Below are 22340 nucleotides of genomic sequence, written 5' to 3' on the forward strand. Positions count from 1 at the left end.
TCCCCACCAGGCTGTGCCACCATTCAGAGGGTGCTCTGCTGGGATCATGATAGAGTTCCAGGAAAATTTAGACAGAAATACTTCTTTTAGCTGGTGCTACGCCGAGATTTGGTCAGGACAGTATATTCTTAACCTTATCGTTCAGTAACCAAAGAAAATAGGGTCTTACTGAAATCCTAGTAGAAAAATTAATTAATTAATTAATTAATAAAACAGTGATGGGGAAGTAGAATTTATCAGTTTCATGTAGGAATGTTTCATCTTGAGATGCTTACTAAAAATACATCTGTATGGATAATGTTTTGTTCTTCAATAAAATCAGGATTTAAAGGTTTTAATTATAGAAAAACTCAAATCATAAATACTGTATTCTGTATGATAATAACAATATGATGAGAAAGAATGCACAGAAGGTTTGCAATTACAGAAATCAGTAAATGAATTAAAACATTGTATAGAATAAGGTGAGAGGCATTAAAATTAAGAAAGTAGCACCAAACATTTTGATGTCCCCTGAAACAACTGGAAAAATTTAAAAATATAAAAAGCTTTAAATTTTTGCTCTGGATGGAGGGTGTAGTGTATTATGTCTCTACCTGCAACTACGTATTTAAAAGGTAAATTAGATAAGAATTTTTTATTCTACAGAAAGAATGAATTTATGTGGGACAAAATACTTGTTAGGCTTTCCCTGGGAGAACAGAGCATCACATCTGAGAGATCAACATATATCAGGGCTGTAAAGGTGAGACGGTCACTGAAATACACAGAATGGATAGCTTCAGTGGAGTGTTTTTACTGACTGTTATTCTTGAACAGAGACATTCACAAGTGGCGTAAGGGTTCTTTTAGCGTTTTCAGCCAAAATACCACTGCTTCTCTCTTCAGCAAGTAACTTTATGCTGAATATAGAATCTAGTTGAAAGATTAAAATAGACAGCTTTTGCTCCTTGTTGGCTTCTCAAATAGAGGAATATGCAAAAAAGTTTCAGAAGTGTTTTGCAAAGAATTTTTTTGTTCTCAACGTCAACTGAAGAGATTTGCTGTGTGTCTAGACCATCTCTCTCTCATAAATTCTGCTACTTTGGGATCGTTAAATTATACTATGACTTAGGGAAGCATTTAAATTTTCAGAGCTGGCTTCAGTAGCAGTACTCATGTGCATAAAGTGCACGTAGAGAAGTCTTTGGAAGATAGTGGCTGTAGCCAGTTTTCCGTTCTGCTCCAGATCCAAGTAGGTGGTTGCTGCGCAGAGGCAGCAGAATGAAAGAGGGAAGGCACCATATAGCAACTTCAGAAAATTTGTTCTTAGACTCTGGTGTATTGATGTAATCTGTTGTTGTTGCAGTTATTTCAAGGACTCAGTAAAAGTACTTGTCACATATAAAATAAAAAACTAATTTCTTCACTAGTACTTATCCTGTTCTTTACAGGCCAAACACTGGGAGAAGAGTATATGACTTTGATTATCTTTCTAGCATAATCCACAATTTTTTACTATCTTAGCACTCTGCTAGTTGTAGCTCTGGGAAATGAAAGATGTTGTTGTATATACAGCACAAATACATGAGTAATTTGATCTTGGAGCCAGCTGATGTTGTCTTTCATTTTAATTTTCATTATGCCTTTGGCTCTGTAGCTGCTCCAATTCTTTTATTAGATAGTAGTATGTAAAGAGGCAATAGAGGGTTAATTGCCGTTCAGGGAAAGTGTTTAAAAAACAACACCAGCTATACCTTGAAACAACAACACTTTTATAATGTTTGTGCTTTTTATCTTTAGAATTCATCCATACTTCCAATTCAGGACTGCATGCATAGGTGCTGTAGAAATACCTTGGATAGTTACAGCTTTTGTAGTCCATCATATTTGTGTTCTTACATTGTTTCTGATAAGTATTAAAGATTTGATAAATTTTTTTTCATGGTTAAAAAAAGGAACTCTAAAAAATAAAGCTAATTTCAGTGTCTGCCCCTGCAATTAATAATCGGACCCATTTGTCAATTCAGTATACAACCACTATGAAATGTAGTCTAAAAACTTAGTTGTTACCTGTTTTTAACCTAGCTGTTGCACTGCTGATCTATTTAAGAAAAACTTTGCTACTGGATGAGTATCACAAGAGCTGGAAAGCAGAGGCAGAGCAGTGTCACTCTCTGGAAAGAAGGGATACATAGTTTGTTGTTTGCTCTAGATTGTTTTGCATGACTTTTTAATCCCCATGTATGTGCTTTTCTTCTCCTTGTGACAATTTTAGTGCCCCACAGTAAAAGCTTGAGATGTAGTTGTTTTCAAAATGGGGCTTTATGAAAACATCAAAACAGTATTTTGATTTAAATGAAAAATAAATAGAAGAACAAAATACCGCTTAGTGTTGTTGGAAACTAACAGGGAACAGCCTAGTGCTATCATCTCAGAACAGAAATAGCTCTGAGCCTCTGCAAGAGAAGTGGACGAAAGCAGAATAACTTGGCAAAAAAGCAGAAGCTGTGATTTTTATAATAAGCAGTGATATTCTGAAGAATATGGCCCACCTTCTCATGTCAGTAGCCAACCTTGTTTGCTCTGGCAGAGGTAGGGAACTAGCAAAATTTATCTTGATGCTATTCCTCTTAAGCTTGTTGTCTCTTAATTACATATTGAATAGCATCTGGTGTTTGAAGAATAATCGAATAGAAACACAGCAGGGAGAAGCATGGCAATATTGATGCAAGCTGATACTTTTTCTGTTTGTGGTGGTCTGGAGGCTCTCCCCTGGTCACTGAGCCATCCCTCTTCTTCCTCAGCCTGGCTTGAAACGCCCAAAACATCAATTTGGTAACAATAGTGTCAGGCCAAATTTAGCTCTCAATTTTGATTTTGTAATACCAGGTTTTCATAACTCCTAGAACACGTGGAACTAAACTGTTTCCATCTTTCTCTTTTTTTTCCTTTAGTCACCAAGGGAAAAAATATTGAAAACAGTTTCCTGCGAGAGATTCAACAAAAGCATTGTAGTGCTCTGTTTGTGCGATGAAATCAAAGTGACTAGAAACTGTCTGGTCTGTTTTGTTTGAGACTGAGTGATCTATTATTTCAGTAGCACTAAGAAGTCATGGTGGTTTTTGAAAACGCCTCATGGTATATAGTTTTTTCTTTGGTAATGAATTACCTTTAAAGAACTCTGCCTTCGTAACATCAGGACAATAGCATTTCTCGGCCACATGCGGATGCTGTAAGAGTAAACGTATTAGTTTATGAAATGCTCAAATATGGCAATACTGCAGGCAGGTTTAATAACTTATCTAGGAGTTATATGTAAGCAAAATAGTCTTTTATAAACTATTAGTTTCTAAAATCAAAAGGATAGAAATCTTCTTAGTCTAAATCTCTAGCTAGGCAGGGGAAGGAAATCAACTACAAAATAGACAACTATATTTTCTCATTGCCTTAAACAGCTCTTCAAGCACAGATTGTCTGAAATAGTTGCCATAATACGTTTTTACTTTTCAGGCCATAAAGCTTTAGGGAATCAGTTTTTTAATATCTACATATCTATCTTTCCTCCTGGGACTGAAGCTGGTTACCATAGCAAAATGGCAAGGAAGCTGATAAGCAAGTAGTACCGTTTGGCAAACAGGATATAAATTTATTTTATTAAGATAGAGAACTGCAAAAAAAAAAAAAAGAGATTAGAAAGCTTTTTGCTTTTTTTTTTTTTGCTTTAATATATTTTAAAACATCTCTGAAGAAAATGACTGTGAGCAGATATTGAGCAAAATGCTTTTGCTCACATAACAAGTGTTGCTGCAAATAGTAGGAGCTTGAGTTTTAAATCTCTGCAGATCTTTCAACATTACACTGTAATTTCTCCCCTTATGTTTCACGGTGTTGCGAAGATGCCATACTGTGAATTAAATGAGCTTCTACTTAACAGAATAAATATGGATGTCTGTCCCCTGCTACTTAAAAAATACATCGCAATATAGTTTTTATTCCTACTTGATGAAGCATGGTCATCTGAGTCTGTCTTGTAAATCAGTCTGCGAAGTCCCTTGGGTTTGTGTAAAATGACGTTAGTGAGTGCTGAAAAGTTATATTGCTTTGTGTTCCACGAACGTTACCAATAATGTCAAGTCTGATGATGTTTTTTATACTCCCCTTTGACAATGTTGGTCTCGATGCATAATATGAATCGCATACCTTGAACTGTACAGCTTGGCTATTTAAGGCATCATCACGACAATGGGATCTACATGGGTGGGCCCCACTGGGGGGACTTTTTGTTAGCACCCACATATAGCCCAAAAGAAGCTTGTTTTCAGGACTAAGGTGCGCCTTCTTTCTGCTCTGTTAACTTCTGATGTGTTGCCTGCCATCTAAACCACAGGTTGTCTCCTGTTCTTGGTGCAAGAATTGAGTCACTATTTTGAGGAGTTTGTTTTGGGTTTGCGCTATTGACTGTAAGTGAAATGAAGTCTCAGATTCTTGGGATAAAAAAATAAAACTGCATATTTCCTTAAAATCCTCTGTGCTTGCAGTTTTATCCATTTTAGAGATATATGATGTGTGCCTTATGCTGTTTTATATGCCCTGGCAAATTTTCCACTTACCACACAACTGAATAGCTTGAATAGAGAGGATCTGGGAGTCTTGCTGTAATCTGGCCATCCAAAAGATGCTATTTAGTGTGAACCCCTTTGAGCCCATAATAACGGTATTGAGCCCATAGTAACAGTATTGAACTCATAGAAGTGTTGTTCATGGGCCGTGAGTTGCAAACAGTGCAGCCATGGAGCAGGACTCAGAGTAACTCCTAGGAAAACTATTTCTGCTCTCTTTTTATGATGTTTCTGCATTGTAATAAGCACTAGTGGGGTTTTTTTTAATACTATGGGGGGATTTTGCATCCTTAAAAATTATCATTGTCAGCAAAAAATACCATCAAATGCCCACTGGATGCAGCACTGGGTTAGGGTAACTGGGCAGGATCTGGGTGGAAGTTCGCTGGTATCTGATCAGATATGGGGAGAGAAGGAGGACCTTGGATCAGGCAGGATCCAGACAACCTTAGCAAGAGCTGAATGAGAATATAATTGTGAAGGGAATGTGTAAGTTTAGGATCAGGGCTTAGTTCACGTTGACAGGAATGACTTGCACCTTCGATAGCCCTATCCGTCTCTGTCCGAAGTTTGGATACTTCGGACAATCTATACGGGATGGGAATAGCTTCCTCCTTGGAAACTAGTTATCTGCAAATACATATAGCTGGCAGTGATGATAATTACCAATAGGTATCTATAAACTGCAGGTTATTGTATTGTAGTATGTATGATAGGTAAGTGTGGGAATTCACTGCGGGGCCATAGCCCAAATTGCAGCACTTTGATGCAGGAGCTTGGAAAGTTGGAGTGTTGCCATCTACTGGCAGCCGTCCACAGAGAGGAGAAGTCCCTCAGCTGGGTGTGGCTTAAGGTATTGCTTATTTTGTGCTGAAAGATGAGGTTTTTCTGCCTAAATCCTGTTTCAAGGCAGAGTTGTTAATAAAATAATTGTTGTTGTCCTTAGTCCGTGGATGTAGTCAAAGAGTTAGAGTAATCCCAGTGGGGTTTCTTGGAGAGGTTGTTACTCTTGGAGATGTGGGTCCATGTTTGATGCAGGGGCGGCTCCTCTCTCCTGCACAGTGACCAAGTTGGACTGGGGAATCCTGAGCACCCCCTGTGAGCTCAGGGCTCGAGCCTTTCAGAGCCTGGCCTTGTATTTTCAGGGAATGGGCTGGTCTGGAAGCTACTTTTTTTTTTTTCTGCAGTAAAAAACTAATAAAGTCGAAGGGTATATTTAGACTCATGAGGGAATAGATCAAAGATATGTGTTTTTCAGAATCTTGCAGGTCTGACAGTCTTTCCCCCAAGAAGAGAAGAGAGGTGTTTCAAATAAGTCTATCCTCAAAGGGAGATCCAGTACAGCTTGTGCAACTCTCAAAAAGTTATACTGTGACTGACCTCTGTCACGGGAAATATTTACACGATACCATCAGAAGCAGTTTTGAACATTTTTCATGAACCAAATACCACCAATGGGCATGGATATATTTTTTTCCTTTTTATTAAAAAATGGTTGGGAAATAATAGATTGCAACGCTAGTTTTCAGCAAAAGTTATGTGACTGCTTCCTTACAAAACATAACCCACGTGGAAGCAGAAGAGCGATGTAGCTTTTCCTTTATGCTTGTCCAGTCCAAATATGCTTCAGACTTAACAACTCTTTCTGTAGTCATGTTCACAGAAATGTAAAAAATGTATTTTTTTTATCTAGTAACATAAAATTTTGAGTTGGAACTAGACTAAAAAAAATATTTCGTAAGCCATGTGGATACCAACATTTTGCCTTCAGTATTTTAAGCACTATTTCAAAATAATGGTTTGATGTATCTTTGATATGTTTTCAAGCCAGATATGTAGGTACACAAACATGGAAATATTTGTGTTCCTCTCTCAGATCTGTCTGCACAGCTGACTCTTAGCTGACAGAACAACGGTGCACTTTTAGATAGATTTTTGTCGCAGTAGTTCCAAGATACTGGATTACCAAAAGCAAGATTACAGAATTAGCAAGTGGAATTGTATTTTTAACCAGTGAAGTAATACACAGTGTTAAGAACATATATTTGAGGCTATATATGGAATTTTTATATTTTAAAGACTAGAGAGGTAAAATACACTGGAATTAAGAGCTTAAGGTTTAAGCGTGACTTGGATTAAGGAGTCGTGGAAGGGGGTTCTGGGTGGTGCTTTGTTACTGATGGCAGGTTTCCAAAGTGTAACCAAATATTTTTCTTTTTTTTTTCTTTTGTTGCAGCTGGTCTCCAACGTTCTCATCTTCTCCTGTACAAACATTGTAGGCGTGTGTACCCATTACCCAGCAGAGGTGTCCCAAAGACAGGCTTTCCAGGAGACCAGGGAATGCATACAAGCCAGGCTGCATTCTCAAAGGGAAAACCAGCAGCAGGTAAGAGCAACAGTGGGAAATAAAAAATGAAGTTGCTGAAGCAGAATTAGCATGCAAATTGTTCTTGTTGGGTGGGATTTGCAGGCCTCTTGCTCCCCAACTAATCCAAGCAAACATAATGGTAGAGGGCAGGATTTTTAAAGGTTTGAAAGAGACCTCAGGGGAGGATTTCTTCCCCAATACCCTGAGGGACTTCCCTGCAGACATCAACACATCCTGTGGTCTATGCTCTGGGGATTAAAATTACGCAGTACGCAGAGACTCTACATAGGTTTTTTGCACCCATCATTGAAGCCACGTGTTGAATGCAGATGCAACACACAGGCTTCAGGTTGACTCTCTTTGTCAGGTCAAAGCGTGGTGTGTTTGTCAGCAAAGCCACTGCCAACAGGTAGCTGTAAGGCAGGTTCAGAAACTGCCTTTCCCAAAGGTTCCTACCTTTGGTACATAGCTGCTTGCGCACCTCTGTATACCTTATAGGCCTCGAGTGAATTGTATTTGTTCAAAAAATAAGATTCATCACCAACTTCAATGTTTTTTGCTATAAAAAGACCTGTTGCTGCCAGCATGCAGCCTAGTTGTCAAGGGTACCAAACATATCCAGTCCCCTAATTCATTTGTGGGTTCTCTTGCAACGAATCTCATGTGTCCTCAGAATTAGATACAAAGGCCTTGACAGATACAACAGACCTTGACCTAGGCAACTTGACTATTCCCTTGCTAACACATATCTCTGCCCTGCAGTACATCTCGTAGTGGTCTGTCCAGTGTCATGAAACGGGGCTTCCACTCTTCCCTTGGGAGGTATCTCAGAGCTTGGTTGTGCGTTTGGGGAAGAGGTCAGGGGAATGAATCAACTGGAGTGTCTTTGCATCTCTGTGGCAACACAGCTTAATTTTCACTCATGTCTCAGCCCATCTGCATCTATGGATTTGTCTTTTGGCAGTGTTTCATAAGGTACTTCTGGCTGACATACTTGCTGTTTAAGCCTTACTGTAAAATAACGTGTACACATGCTTTATTTTGATAGTATATGTATGAAGAAAAGATTCACACTCAACGCTCCCTCTTCCTTTGTAACAAATGTAGTCTCAGAAAGATGAAACAAGCAGCCGCTCCTCCTTCCACACCTTGAAATGGAGGAAAGGATTGAGCCAGGAGAGCACCTCCTTTCACTTACTGGTGACAGCTCTGTCCTCCCTGCTGAGAGACTGCCGTAGCAGCATGGCTCAAATGGTTGTGCTGTTCTGGATTTAGGAGCTTCTGTGTCAGAAGTAGTTCACGAAAAAAGCCCTGACAGGTGCCCTAGCTTTATGCCTTTTTCTTCTCCCCCTCCCCAGAAAGTACCATACAGAAAAAAGCCAGGACATCAGAAAAACATTGGTCAAAGGCAGTCACTTAGAAGTGCACTCCAGTACTTCCAGCAGTAATTGTGGGTCCTGGAAGCTGGGCACTTCTAATAAGATTATTTTCTGCTACAGCCTGTGCTGACATTGATCTCCAGGTTCAGTTCGGATGCATCCCTATGCATAATGCATTGAGATAATCTTGAGGTGACAGCAGACACAAATAAGGGCAGCTCAACCCACGTCTGGGAGAGCCAGCCTCCAAACAGGGGTGGGGGGAAAGGCAGCTGCACAGCCCAACACGCTTATCGTTGCTTCCCTGTTTCTGGAGATCTGATGGTGCTTCTGTGTGCCATTCTGTGTTCAAGGCAGGCAGATTATCTCTGGCAAAGGAATGTGTATCTTCCTTTATTAACTATCTACCAGCACCCAAAATTAGCAAGAAAGTAAATAATCCAGAATGTCCAATGGAGAAGAGAGACTTCTTGTGATTCCATTATTTGAGATAACCTACGGCAGAGCTGTAACAGGAATCACTGTTGCTTGCCCAGAATACAATACTCTTGGATGAAAAAATAGATGTTCTCCGCAATCTGTACTGAGCAAACACTTAGGATTTGAGTAAGAGATGGGTTATCAGGACTGCACAGTTTTACTTCTAGCATTATTTGTCTTTTGTCTCTGAAGAGATGTTCTCTCCTCTTTTTCATCTCGGTATCACTTAACTTGTGGTGAAACATGTGTTATTAAACCTGAGGAGAAATGGATAGTTGTATGACATTAAATGTTTGTAGTGCTTTGAGGTCATCTTGGGAGAGTATGACGTAAATAGTTAAAATTCCTATGTAGTAGAGAGTCATCGTAGGGAAGTGTGTGCCCACATATACATATATCTATGTGTACATATGTAAACAAAGTAGATCTGTATTGTACTCTTTCATCTGTGCCTATTCTAGAGACTAGTGCTCCTCGGGATGCATTTGTTTAATGTATAATTCAGTGGAACTATACTTGCATCTTATTTTGAAGTGAGAATTATATATGAATTTGCTCTTTCTTTTTTTATCAGGTCAGACTGCTGCCTTGTTATACTTGTAAAACAGCAATCCCAGTCACCTCGCTGGTGCATAAGAAGTGATTTTACAGTGAGGGCTGCAGTACTTTCTAGTCATTATAGCAAAATGAAAATTGTACTCAAGTGGAGACTTTAATTTCTGTGCTCCATTTGAAATAAAACATAGGGATTTTGTTGTTTGGAATGTCTTTTAACGGCTTGTGCTACACAAAGGCACTTGTTACAGCTTTCTCCTGTTAGCTTCGGAGGTTATTTTCAGTGATGGTGACACTCCCAACAAACAGAATAAAGATAATGCTTAACTTTGTAACATGGCTCAACTTCCTAATTAATTACTGCATGAAGGGATGTTGTGCTATACGCATTTGTTTCACTTGACAAGTCTATCTTATTCCTCAGTTGGTGATAGTTTAGAGTGGTGTTAGTTCACTCCTGAAGATCTCAAGTGTCTTGAAAATATTGGTGATTTAATCTGGCAAGTGCCTATGGTGTCAGAAGAGTAGGGATGGGGTCTCTCAAGCAAAAATTACCCAAAAATGTATGTGGAAATCTCTTGGAGTTCTAGTAAGAGAAACTCGGTTCCCTCAACGTGTCCCTGTTTTGCAAGCAAGTAAAAAAAGCATCCTTCCACATTTATGTGCCTACAGGGAATGTTCCAAACCTGTGGGTGCCCTGAATGCTCCAAGTTATTTAGAGGATGTGTAAAATCACATGTAAAATAGCAGCTTTCACACATTCGAGGATGCCTATTATAATATGCAAATGACAACAGCATATACACCAGTTACTCTGGAAAGCATACAAACGTGTTGTGCTTTTGCGCTCAAGGAGTCTGCTGATAGCTGGCAGAAGCCTGAGGACACGTGCATGATTCATGATCTTTTTTAAAAAACAATTTGGATATATAACCGTTAGCACCTGCAGTATGCTAGTGAAGGTGAGAGTACTTTAACAAACAAGTATCTTGTCAGGACTGCTGCAGTTTTGAGCAGAGGAGATAGAAATCCCTCCAACACGTCCTTTTCTGTGTTATTACTACCTCTTCAGGGACCAGAGGCAAGAATCAATCTCTTTAAGGCACACATTGAAGGGGAAAAAAAAAAGGAAATACTGGTCAGTGCCGCAGACTATAAAATGTCTCGGTGTATGCTGAGCATGTTTGCAGTGAATTCATCTTCCTCTGGTTCCCCCAAAGTTCCTCTCTCTCCTTAGAGGAAGAAATAAATGGGAAACTTTCAGGTAAAACTAGGAATTAGAAACCAGGAATGTGTCTATAACTGCAGTATGGGCAAGAGGTTTGGTGACGTGAGTAATTAGTAGAGGATTGCTGACCCCTCTGAGTCAGGACTGCGTTTGAGCCCTACTGTTCCCTGTGTTGTTGAGAATTAATGAGCTGTTAGATAAGGTTAGGGACCTTTGTTTATGCCACATTGTGGCTGTGTCATCAGGAAGGAAGGCCCTTTTCTTCCCCCTGTTCACTGTAGGGAAAGAAAAATAACGAAGACAAGAGCGGCACAATTTTTGGGATTCTTCAGCTATTCCAGAGCACTGCCATCAGGTTGGACTGCAGTGGGGCTGATGCCAGAGGAGATGTTCCCCACCTTCTTCAGCCGTAGCAAAAACTTCTTTTGAACTGCAAGGGGTGCGAGTGGGAATAAACTGAAGGTCTGGGCAGAATTTCTCAGGTGTGATGCCTGAAATACACAAATGCATCCCTGGGGCACATAGTACCTGCAGATTTAAATTCTATAGCCTCTGCATGAAATTGCCACCAAATTTAGAATAATAACAAGCACAGGCTTTTGTGTGAGTTTTTAGGAAAATTAGCAGAAAGTCATCATTTTGTTATGTAACTAATTTTTGCCTAGCATGCAAAACTATATACGGAACAGCTTATGAAGTAATGTTATGAAAGTCACACTAAAGCTATTATCAATAAATAAAAGTGCCAGGTGAGGGTGGAGAGCTGTGAATTGTTGATGACAGAGGTGGTTATCGAAAGTACTCTTGTAGGTGAGCGCGTGGGTTTGCAGGTTTTAATGCAGTTGGGCACTAATAGCGGTTTTAAGTGTAGAAGTATAATGCTGCATTGTATAGTTGGGCTAACTTTTCATGCAGTTTTGTCGGGGCTTTCCTATTGACTTTTTGGCTGCTAAGAACAGGTTTGTGCCTGTTGGGGGAATGTGCTTAGATGATTAGATAGGAAAGGAAGGAATTTTAAATGGTGCCCGAGGGTATCAGTCCTCTGCTGTTATGTGAAGGAGGGCTTCATGGTGGTGTGGAGAGGCTGTGTGGGAGGTCAGACAGTATCGTTTATCGGAGTCCTTCCAAGAATGGTGCATGGGCACTTCTTGAGTTACACGGCTCCTTCATTTGCAAGAATTGGCAACCATGAATCACAAGCCCAGTGCAACTGGGGTGAAAAATCATAATTTTTCTTCTAAAATCATTGAATTCTTACTGTGGGGTTGGGATAGAATTGCATATGACTTGTTGGGGGATCAGCTGCTGGGTTCATGGAGACTGTTTCCCTTGGTTGTACTCATCTCTCACCAAACTGATGACTCATTTCTCCCCACTAAGGAGCAAAGTGTGTTTGTTAACTGGGCAGCAGGTGTTTTAATTGGTTCATCTGTCTGACTCCACAGGAGCGTCTCCTGCTCTCTGTACTTCCTCGACATGTTGCCATGGAGATGAAAGCTGACATTAATGCCAAACAGGAAGATATGATGTTTCATAAGATCTACATCCAGAAGCATGACAATGTCAGGTAAGAACAGCAGCCTGTCTCCCAGCTGCTGGGTGGAGGACCCTCCCAGTGCTTGGCACTTAACACCCAGGGACAAAGATGATAGCAACACATAATTCACAATAAGTGTAAAGATGCTAAAGTGTCACCAGTTGACTTTTGAAAGTTTGTTTACGGGACAGGAGGAGGATTACCACATTACTGCAATATCTTCCTTTGAGAGGCAACTTTAACTGATCTCTTTCCTTAGATATTTTTTTTTTCTTCCTTTCCTAGAGTGAGTCTTGGTGGTTTTGAGAAGGTGGTATACTTGGGTTTGGCTATTTTTTGGACAGTCACAGTCGCCCTTCTGATAAGCCATGATGGGATGCAAGTTAAAGATTGGCAATGCTTTCCATGGGGTGAATGGCGGAGCCCAGCTGAGGTTAAGATCGCCTGGAGTAGTCTCTGCCACTTTGGAATTACAAGCAGGGGATCCATTAGTGACAGGCCTTGGAACCTGCTTAGTCACCCAGCGACATGTTGCTCCTTGGTCTACTTGGATGAGCAGAAGAAATTGATATCCAATCTCTGGCAAGTCATGCAAAATCAAACCCAGTCTGTGTTGCTGGGATAGTCCAGCCCTATGAGCTTCTGAACACCAACAGGTTACTACTGTCCACTTCCCAGGGAAGAGGCGATAAAGTAGTACTTTAGTTGCTCGATATCTTTATGGCCTGCAGCTACAAAATTTAGTTTAACTTAATCTTGATGCATTTTACCTCTGCTGTTGTATGGGACCTCTTTGAGGATCGCTTATGTCTCTGCTAAGCCAGGTCCTGGAAATGTGTAACGGCTCTCTCAGTCTATGAATACGTCTACTGAGACACAGGGACTAGGGACAGGGAGCTCCCTTCTTCCCCTCTCCATCTTCCCTTCCAACAAGGGGTTTTCCTCTAAACTGCTTGCGTAGCTTTAAGTATGTTGGTGAATTACGTTTTCTGATACTTGGTGCTCAACAAATAAAAGTGGATTTCCTACATCTCTAATATACTGCACCCTGCATAATCTCCAAGAGATGATGCAGTGAAATCCACATGACATTCTGAAGCATTTGAAGGCATTTCCTTAGCATTGAGGATAGCAGGGGGAGGTAATATGCAAGCAGAAAACTGGGAGCAGGTTGCTCACTGTTGAATGTAGTGTCTGATATAAAACTCACTGAAATCAGGGCAAGTCTGTGTGCTGGCACGGATAGACTTCAGTTCAACCCTTTGTAATTTTGGTTGTGACTCAGTAAACAGATAAAGATCCACTAGCAATACCGAAGACAAAAACATTATCAGATATCAAAGACAATAATCGTTCAGTGATGAAAAATAAAGAATATACATATGGTGATGAAGGTGAGGGGAAGAGGCCATCCAGAATGTCCTCAGCAAAGTATGTGCTACAGTAGATTAGATTAGGTTTTGTGTCTTTACATTTATTTTTTCCTTAATGGCACTGAGCTTGTTCAAGAAGGTGCATATATTTCTTGTGATAGATGCCATTTGTGAATTTTCTTAATAGAGAAATTGCTTTTTTCCAGTACTCAAAGGTCAGCTTGACATTCAAACTCAATGCAATTCGTTAGACATGACATGAGACTAGTCAGTACAGTATTACAGTCTGCCACATCAATTTCCATATGTCATTATTTGCAGGTTTGAAAGTTTTTCGGTACAGTCTATTCTTAGTAAAAGTGATTATCTCTTTAGAATGATACTTATTTGAAATTTTAACTATATCACTAAATAAACAAAACCTAAATAAACAATAATAAACTGACTTTACAAATTAATGGCTTTGAAGGGAGAGGGGAATCTGATGGAATTATTATGATTGGAAAAAATAGCCTGAACATAGTGGCTGGTATGGAGACATGGAGACCTCAAAAGATACAACAAAAAATGACGCATGATCCAGAGTATAGAAAGAGATAACGGTTTTTTCAGTTACGGCTGTGAAGTAACTTAAAAGGTGAAACGTATACATAAATAGGTATGTGCACCAACCAGTTCCTTGGACTGTCCTGACGGGTTGCTAACAGGAAGCTTGCAAACACTTAATTTTCACATCTTGCATATCTATTGAATAATAGGAACATTTCCATAATAGATTATCTTTTGCAGCCTAAAAGTAATTTTAACTTTGTTAATCGTGGCAATGAGTGTTTAGGAATCAGGCCCTTGCAGGTGCTGACTGTCACTGGTGCAAAGGGAGGCTGAGGTCTCAAAAGAACTTAAATGCTATCTTCCTCAAAGTATGGACTTTGTTGTCTGTGCCTATGAGGTCCTAAACCAAAGTCCACTAGATCATGGAAAAGGCTGGAAAAGGGAGATAAGAAATAGGAATAAAATAGCACATGTGCTGAGAGCAAATAGAAAGTAACTTAGGAACAGCTCATCTTCGTGTACTTTAGGGAAATGAATAACTAAGTATGAATATTGAAAAAAGGAAACATGATTTGGAACAAATGACTCATTTCACACCAGGAGTTCAGCATGGAGCCTTTGCTCTTGCCTGGGTGCACTGAAACCACGTCTAGTGGGAACGACTGTGGATGATTTTGAAGCATTTACGTGCACACAGAAACACACTGGTGGGGGGCGGGTAATGTCTCAATGATGTGGATCAATGAACTGGCTGAATAAAAGCAAGCATGCTCTTTGCTTTTCATGGGGAAATGCTCAAGGGGAGGCTTTTGAGAGGAGAACGCTCCAAGCAATTTTGTTTTGTTTTTGTCACTATTCAAAAATGTCGTAAGCTCTAAGTTTTTATGAGCTAAAGGTTATTGTGTCAAGGCAATTGAGAAGTATGTGAAGTCGGTGCAAGGGTGCTGTGCCCAGCCATTGAATCTGGCTTCCTGTTGATGATTTATGAGCAGGAGCATTTCCTCTGCAGTTCATAGAAGTGGGAAGGTCTGTGTGTCTGCACAGAGGTGCGGGTTTCCCTCCTCCATCAGCTGCATCCAGCGAGTCTCTTTTCCCTCCCTCCTGCATTAGTTAAAAAGGGAGATTATAAATGGAAGTATAATGGATGGGAATTTTCATTAGCTATTGATTTAAATGTTTGATTGCCATCGTGATGCCTGGAGCCTGAGATCTTAACTTTTACTGGATCTTCAGGGTGAGGTTGCTCACCGATTTCACAGTCAATGTGGAAATAATGAGCCTCACTGATGCTGGAGATTTCAATCCAGCCAGGTTTAACTTTGGCCTTTTGAACCGGGGAGGCGTAGGAGCACAGCCTCCTGTGCTTACCCTGGTTTAACATTTTCTGTGGGAGAAGTGGTTTACTAAATTCTGTTCCAGACAAGATTAAACATTTTAATTTTCAGGGATGATTGGGTCTGGGCTTTTGGGACCACCTCTAATTTTAATTAAAAAACAAACCCAAACTACTCCACCAGCAGAAAATGTTATTCTAAAATTATGTGAAATTACTGGGAGGTGGGGGTGTGTGTTCTGTTTTAAATTGAGGAGTCTTTAAATGACCAGTTCTTCTGTGATATGCTTAGTTTTAGATACTAGATTACGTGCTTCTTTTTTTTCTTTTTAAAAAGGTTACACACTTTTTTTTCTTAAGAAAAAAGAAGTCAATTTAAAACCTATGAAGAAAAGACAACTTCCTCAGGTGCCAGTAGTAGGTCTGTAAAACACAGCTGTGATCCTTTAATAAGGGGCAGTTCTGCCGTGGGATTTCTTACTGTGTTACACTTGTCTTAGAGGGTGGGCTGTCTCGCTATTCAGGGAAAGACGATGTTTTTATGCAAAATACAGTGATCTTTCTGACCCGAATGGGTAAAAGCAAATCTTTTTAAAGCCTTATCAGGCCTTCCTGTGAATGAGTTCATAATCTCCTGCTTATTGTTATGGAAAGTAAAGTTCAGAGTCTAATTTATCCACAGTGAAAATATAATTTCCTGTCATTTTTTGGCAGCAAAATTTGCTTCAGGATTATGTTCTTCTGAAGAATTTAGGGTGATGACGAAACTAAGATGAAGAGGTTTGGGGTTAATACACTGTGTTTTGATGCAAATGAACAGAACCTTTTAACAGAGAACAAAACTGGTTCCCATCCTGATTTATTGAATGAGAATTAAATTCGACAAATCCAGAATCTCAGAGTGTGATTTGACCTTTCCCACATATGTGTGTGTTAAATATAAAGTCTATTGTCAAATGCAATCAGGAAAGGAGTTCCCAAGACTATGCAAGTAATTTTGGGTAAACAACAAGGTGAATTATGTAACTAAATTGGTTCACATTATCATGAATGAGATTATGTCTGATAGACAAACCCTAAAATACGCATAGATAATAGTGTTTATCTATCATGCTTCCCAGGCAGAATTTTAAATGTTTTACTTTACTATTGCTATTTATAGTATCTCACAGCACTGATAAAGGCTTTAATGTTATCTAGGTTTGGCCAAATATAGTAATCTCTGTGCTATAAAAGGAGGTTTGAAGTCCTCTGTGAAGGGATAAAGGTTGGCTTTCTCATTGAAATTCCTTTGATGGACTGTTTGAGAAGCTTATTTTAGGGCTGGCATCCAAGCACGGTGAAAGTGACGGTTTCCTCTCTTCTCCCCTTCGCATGATTCCTATGAATCATTTACTCAACAACATTAACCTGGTCTCAGAGTTTTTCAAACATCTTGACAACTTGAACTAAACCGTCTGCAGAAATGAAACAGTCCATTTGCTTTGAGCTTTGTAAATGAAAAACATTTTTAACTAGTTTTCTGATTTAATTATGTTCTAACATCAAAAATTTTCCCCTTAAAAATGACCAAACAGTTGCACTTGTGAGTGCCGAGTATCAGGATATTCAGACCAACCGTGGTAACTTAACCTCTTCACCATATACGCATTGTGACGCTTAATTAGTTACTTATGAAGTGTGTTAAATTCTTAGATTGCAAGGTGCTATGTAACTGTGTGCTGTGACATTTGTGAAAATTTCAACTAAGCAAACATCTTTTTCCTCCGTCTTTCCATTGTCCTCTCACTCGGGACACCTAGTCTTGTGTTTCTTGGTGTTAAAGGGCTTATCAATAGTAGTTCAAAGCTGAGCTCTGATCGCAGCTAGTAGGAGGGTTCCCAGGATATAGCTGTAACGGGATGTATTAATGCGGGGGCTTGCCAAAGCAATGCGCTGCTTAGTGGTATATTCTCGTTGGTGAGTATAGGCACGAGGCTGTTTTTTCTGGCTTGCTAACAGTGCCTTTTGAAATGCTAAATGGGTTTCTAATGACCCCAAACCCAGGTCAGACAGCGGGGTTGCCTCTGGAAGTAGTTACGCCAATGGGCTGGTTTTGTTTAGGAGCTCGCACGATCCTCTTTTCATGCTTTTCCATGAGAGGTTAGTGAAGCTAAGCAGAAACCAGATTAATTTTAACATCTTTAATAAATAAAACTACAATATGGTGTGTATAAATTTCTGACAGTTCTTCCATGGCTATTTTCAAAGATTCCCCAAATCTCTCATCTATGACAAAGTTTATGTAGCTTTAATTTCTGTGGAAGGCCTCATTGCCAGGAAAGAGCAGGAGCAGTAACTTTTTTAATATTTACTGTATAATCCATCTCTTCCTTGTCTTCTCCCCTTTTGTGGCGGCAGGCAGAATGAAAATTGATGGTTTATGTTTGAAGATGAGGAAGAGCAGCATGAAGCAGGAGAAAGTGCAAGAGCAGGTTTTATCCGTGTCTTTTTTCCTGGTACTGCTCTCCCTGCCAGTCCATGAGCTTCAATCGCCTCCCAAAATGTGTTCATGGGTCGATTGGTTGTTTCTCAGCATCAAGTCTTGGCAAGTTCTCTACCTCCTTTTCTTCGTTCGAGGCATATTCCCACAAGCAGTAGAAAGTTATTTTTGCAGGTGTGGGGGGCAACTGTGTGGGTTTCATGTGGGTTCAGAGGCCCCTTGCATTTAATTGCTGTAACTTCTGATTGAGCCTGTAGGCTGAGAAAAGTGAGTAGGAGGGAAACGATCAATTTTCCCACGCCTTTCCCCGAATGACAGCAGTGCATTTTACCTGCACGGGAACTCTTCTGTTTCCCTGTCATGAGCCAGCTCCTGGGAACTTCACCTGTGTCTGCCTGGAGTGAATCTTGGCTTTTTAATTTTCCAGAAAAATTAATGATTTTTTTTTTTTTAAAGTTAGCAATAATTTTTAGGAAGTGTGGAAGTAGGTGAAGGTGAAGGTGAATTACTCTGCTCATACTACCGCTAATCGCTTGACTCTTCCTAGCCTATTTGTTGTTTTTGAGAGGAAAAATCAGTGTCTTTTGGAGAAAGGCGTTCAAGCTAAAATCCACGTGTAAAGAAATTTGCTTATTTTGCAGATATTGTTACACCTGAACTTGACATCAAAGCTGTGTAATAAGGCTGGCCGTTAGTATTAAAGGGGGTGTTTCAAGCCAGGATCACTCCTTCTTTTCAATACATGTGTGTCGATGGTTCAGTGTTGAAAACTTTTCAGCCAAAGAATAGAGCAGGTTTGTATATTTTATCAAATCTACCTCTTTGTGCATGTGCACAGCACCCTTTAAGAAAAACAAATACATACTAACCTGTTTAACTATTCATCTGACTGTCTGTAGATCTTTCTTTTTGAACTGGGAATACATTGTGATCTTGGTCCCTACTGGGAACTCCCTGCGTCTTCAGGAGCACAAGAGAGCCTTGTACCCTCTGAAGAACAAAACACATAAATAACTGGCTGCAAGGCACCCTGCTGGATGCATTACTTAAACACGTGTGCTGTAATAAAGATAACATCCCAAAAGTGCAGCGTGCCAGGTGACTGCAGATAGGCAGCCACCAGCAAGCTATCAGCAATTAGGAAGGGCCTGTGATGTATAATTCACACCCTGCTATTCTGAGTTTACACAAGGGTCTGTGAAGTTCACAGGGTGATGGATTGAAGAGTGTTAGATGTTTTAATGATGAAATACTGTGAATAGTAATTTGAAGAGAATAATGAAGGTGCCTGCAGAAGTTTACAGAGCAGCATTTTAACTCATCAAGGTTATTTGGATTCTCTTTTTTCTTCAGTAGTACTAAAACTAAATTAAATTTTTTAAAAGTGTAGGTCTGACTGCTGACTGGCCTGGTAGTAAAAACAAAGGTATCGAACTTATAGTAAAAAAATGCATTAAATCATGTTTATTAAACTAATCCACAACAAGTCTTCCCTATTCTGGAGTAACCTTGACGAGGAAAATAGATTCTTCTCTGACGAAAACTTTACATGCTTGTACAGACTTTCTTTCCTTTTGTAAAGACTTGGTTAATTTTCAGTTAACAAACTACTTTGTCTTGTAGTTAACATTCAAAGTGGTTTTAAGAACACTGAGTTTATATAATGTCTGAAGAGGTTCTTGTTAAAATCATCCTACCTTTTTGCTTCCTCCTTAGACTATAATGACTGAAAAGCAAAAATCAGTTGAACTTTTTTATTCTGTAACTCACTGAACTTTGCAAAATTATTTAAAGCCCCTTACAGAAGCTGTAAAACAGAGGCATAGTTTTGGATGGGGATGGTTTAACTTCTCTTGTCCTCTACTATATTTATATCCCTCAACAATTGTTGCTAATTTATGCATCTGTTCTTACTGGTTTATATATAATTTTGACACTGGATAAATGATGAAGAAGAGACAAAAGCTGAAACCAATTAGGGGAGAAGGGCTCTCAAGTGGTCTGGTATCCTGTGACTCAAGTTAGTGCATTGCTAACTTGAGCCTTTGTCCTCCAGTAACTGAAAGTCATAGTATATTTTTTAAACTTCATCTTTTTTATTAATTTTGCTTGATACTAAGTGATTAAAAAGTTAGGGAGAGGCTGGTACTGACCGTGCAGACTGCATGATCCCATAAATGGTGTTTCTATAAGAAACCAGGCTCAGAACAGGTCACTTCAGAAAAAAGAGCTAAGAGAAAAGAGAAGCAACAGATGACTGCACAAAACAGCAAAGGAGGCAAAAGACCAAAGAGATTAAATTAATTTCAGCACAAACACACACAGGATTGTGTGTAGCAGGACACTGGCCTTGAGGACTGATAGAGGTGCTCTTTTTAGAAAATTGAGATTTTTCTGTGTCTGTTTATGTTTCTGTTACAAAGCCCTAGAAAGATGCACACAGTTTTAAATGGTGGGGATAAAGATTTGTAAGACTGTGTGGGTTCTGAGGACTCGGAAGCTTATAAATAGCTTTCAGAAATTGGAAAGAAGTGTATGTGTGATATACTCTCAAAGGCACTGAGAAATTCTAAAAATGTTCTTGACCAATAACCATGTCCCTGTTTGAGACAAACTGCTAAATGAACCCCTTAAATATATAGGAGGATCATCAGGGTTTGAAATTAGCTCCCTCAGCTCCAGTTCTACAGACCTGAGCCCCAAGCCCAAAAAACCTAGTGCGGTGACCACTTGTGAAACTTGGATCTATGTGACTATTAGCAAAATACTCTCTCCTAGCCTCCTGTTGCAGAGATCTCTCCAGTAAGTGGCATGCAGAAGGCTGGATGACCACGGCTTTGTTCAGTTGTAAGATCATCTGCAAATGCCTGTTTGTCCCCATCGGTAGCTGTGCAGAGCATCTGGAAGCACAACTTGCCCTCCTACATGAAGAGGAAGGTTGAATGTGTGAGGCAGCAGGGAATTTTTCCAGCAGAGATAGTGGTGACAGTTTGCTGATCCACCGCGTCGGCTCATTTGTTTGGGGTTTTACTTGCTGTTGTTGGTTTGGGTGGGGTTTTTTACCTTTTTTTTTTTTTAACTTTGCAGAGTCTGATAGTACACTGGATCCATTTCCTACTCATTGTGGAGAATGTGTTACTGACACGAGGTTACTAGGACAACCCTCCTTCTTCTGACAGCTGCTTAATTTATGTTATCTCCAAGGCCTGGCAGACCCATACAGCAGTGTTGAATGCAGTAGCAGGTTTGAGAGATGCTTTGTAACATCCTGGACCATGAAGGAGATGAGAGCCCTGTGTTGCAGAGCTGATGAGATATTTGCAGGGTGGGCAGGTAGGCAAAAAAGACAGGAAAGACCAAAAAACCTTGGAAAGCAAGGAGCAAATTTAGCAATTGTTAGTAATGACTGGAGGAAAGGAGATGAGAGAATGGAAAACAGATGCATACAATTTTAGATAGTGGACGGTTACGTGCCATAGCAGTTCTGGTGGAGAGCCTTCAATCTTGGGAGCATGCACACCAATGCACTGCTGCTTTCTGCCATGGCTGTTTCCAAAGAATGAACTAATAAGAATCAATTTGTAGAACAAAGCAAACAAAACTTTGGCTTCTGCTCAGGGGAACTTGAGCGATTCTAGTTACAGATCAGGCTTCAACAGAAGCCAAGTGCTGATCCATAAAAGTATAATTATTCTGTTTCATTTGGAACCTTTTGTTCTGGATTGCATTCAAAACTACTGTAAGCCCCTTTGTGAGATTCTTTTTCTTTCCAGGCAAGAGAAAAAGAGGCCTTTTGATTTAATAGTTCTACTTTGTTTCAGTTTAAAAGGAGAAAAACCCCACGTTGCCCTTGCCTTCGAATCTCCCCTTCTGCAGAATAGCGGCCAGCAGGTCACAGTTTAGGATGACAGGTCTAATGTAGAGACAAAGTCGTATTGCAGAATATGAATGAGAAGTGATACTCTGTTTTTAAGATCCAGTATCCTGTGTCATTTTCAGTCCCAAACTGAATAAAATTTTGTTATTGAAATCAGAAGCGATTACAAATTTCCTGCAAAGCCCAGAAACCTTGAAATAGCAGATGTGACTTACCGGCTGAGCTCTTTTTCCTTGGAAGTACGTAATGGTGGAAGCAGTAAATGAAAAATGGTATCTTCTCTGAAAGCTTAAAAACAGCTGAGAAAAAAGAGGAAAATAGTATTGGAGAAAAACTGTACAAAACTGAAGCTTTCTTTAAGGATTAAATGTGTGATTTTGGGGGGACCTCTGATTCTGAGAACAGCATAGGAGGTTGAAAACATTTGTTCATCTGCTATAAAATGGCATGTATGCTGAGAATCATCCAGGGATAACTTTTGTAATGCAGAAGCCCAATATGGACTATATTAACATTTATTAGATCAGTGTATTTCACTTAAATACATGCATTCACCGACTTATTTAAATGTCTTT

General features: G+C 39.7%; 1 protein-coding gene across 1 annotated transcript in view; it reads left to right on the forward strand.

Annotated features, from left to right (window-relative positions):
* Positions 1 to 22340, forward strand: part of ADCY5 (adenylate cyclase 5) — a 222157-nt gene that overhangs the window by 123570 nt on the left and 76247 nt on the right. The window contains exons 2-3 of the mRNA XM_054208141.1: positions 6838 to 6987; positions 12057 to 12178. Of these exons, the coding sequence (XP_054064116.1) occupies positions 6838 to 6987; positions 12057 to 12178 (272 nt within the window). The remainder of the gene's footprint in view (positions 1 to 6837; positions 6988 to 12056; positions 12179 to 22340) is intronic.

Source organism: Rissa tridactyla, chromosome 7 (genome assembly GCF_028500815.1).
Source record: "Rissa tridactyla isolate bRisTri1 chromosome 7, bRisTri1.patW.cur.20221130, whole genome shotgun sequence".
In the NCBI taxonomy this organism is placed as follows: Eukaryota; Metazoa; Chordata; class Aves; order Charadriiformes; family Laridae; genus Rissa; species Rissa tridactyla.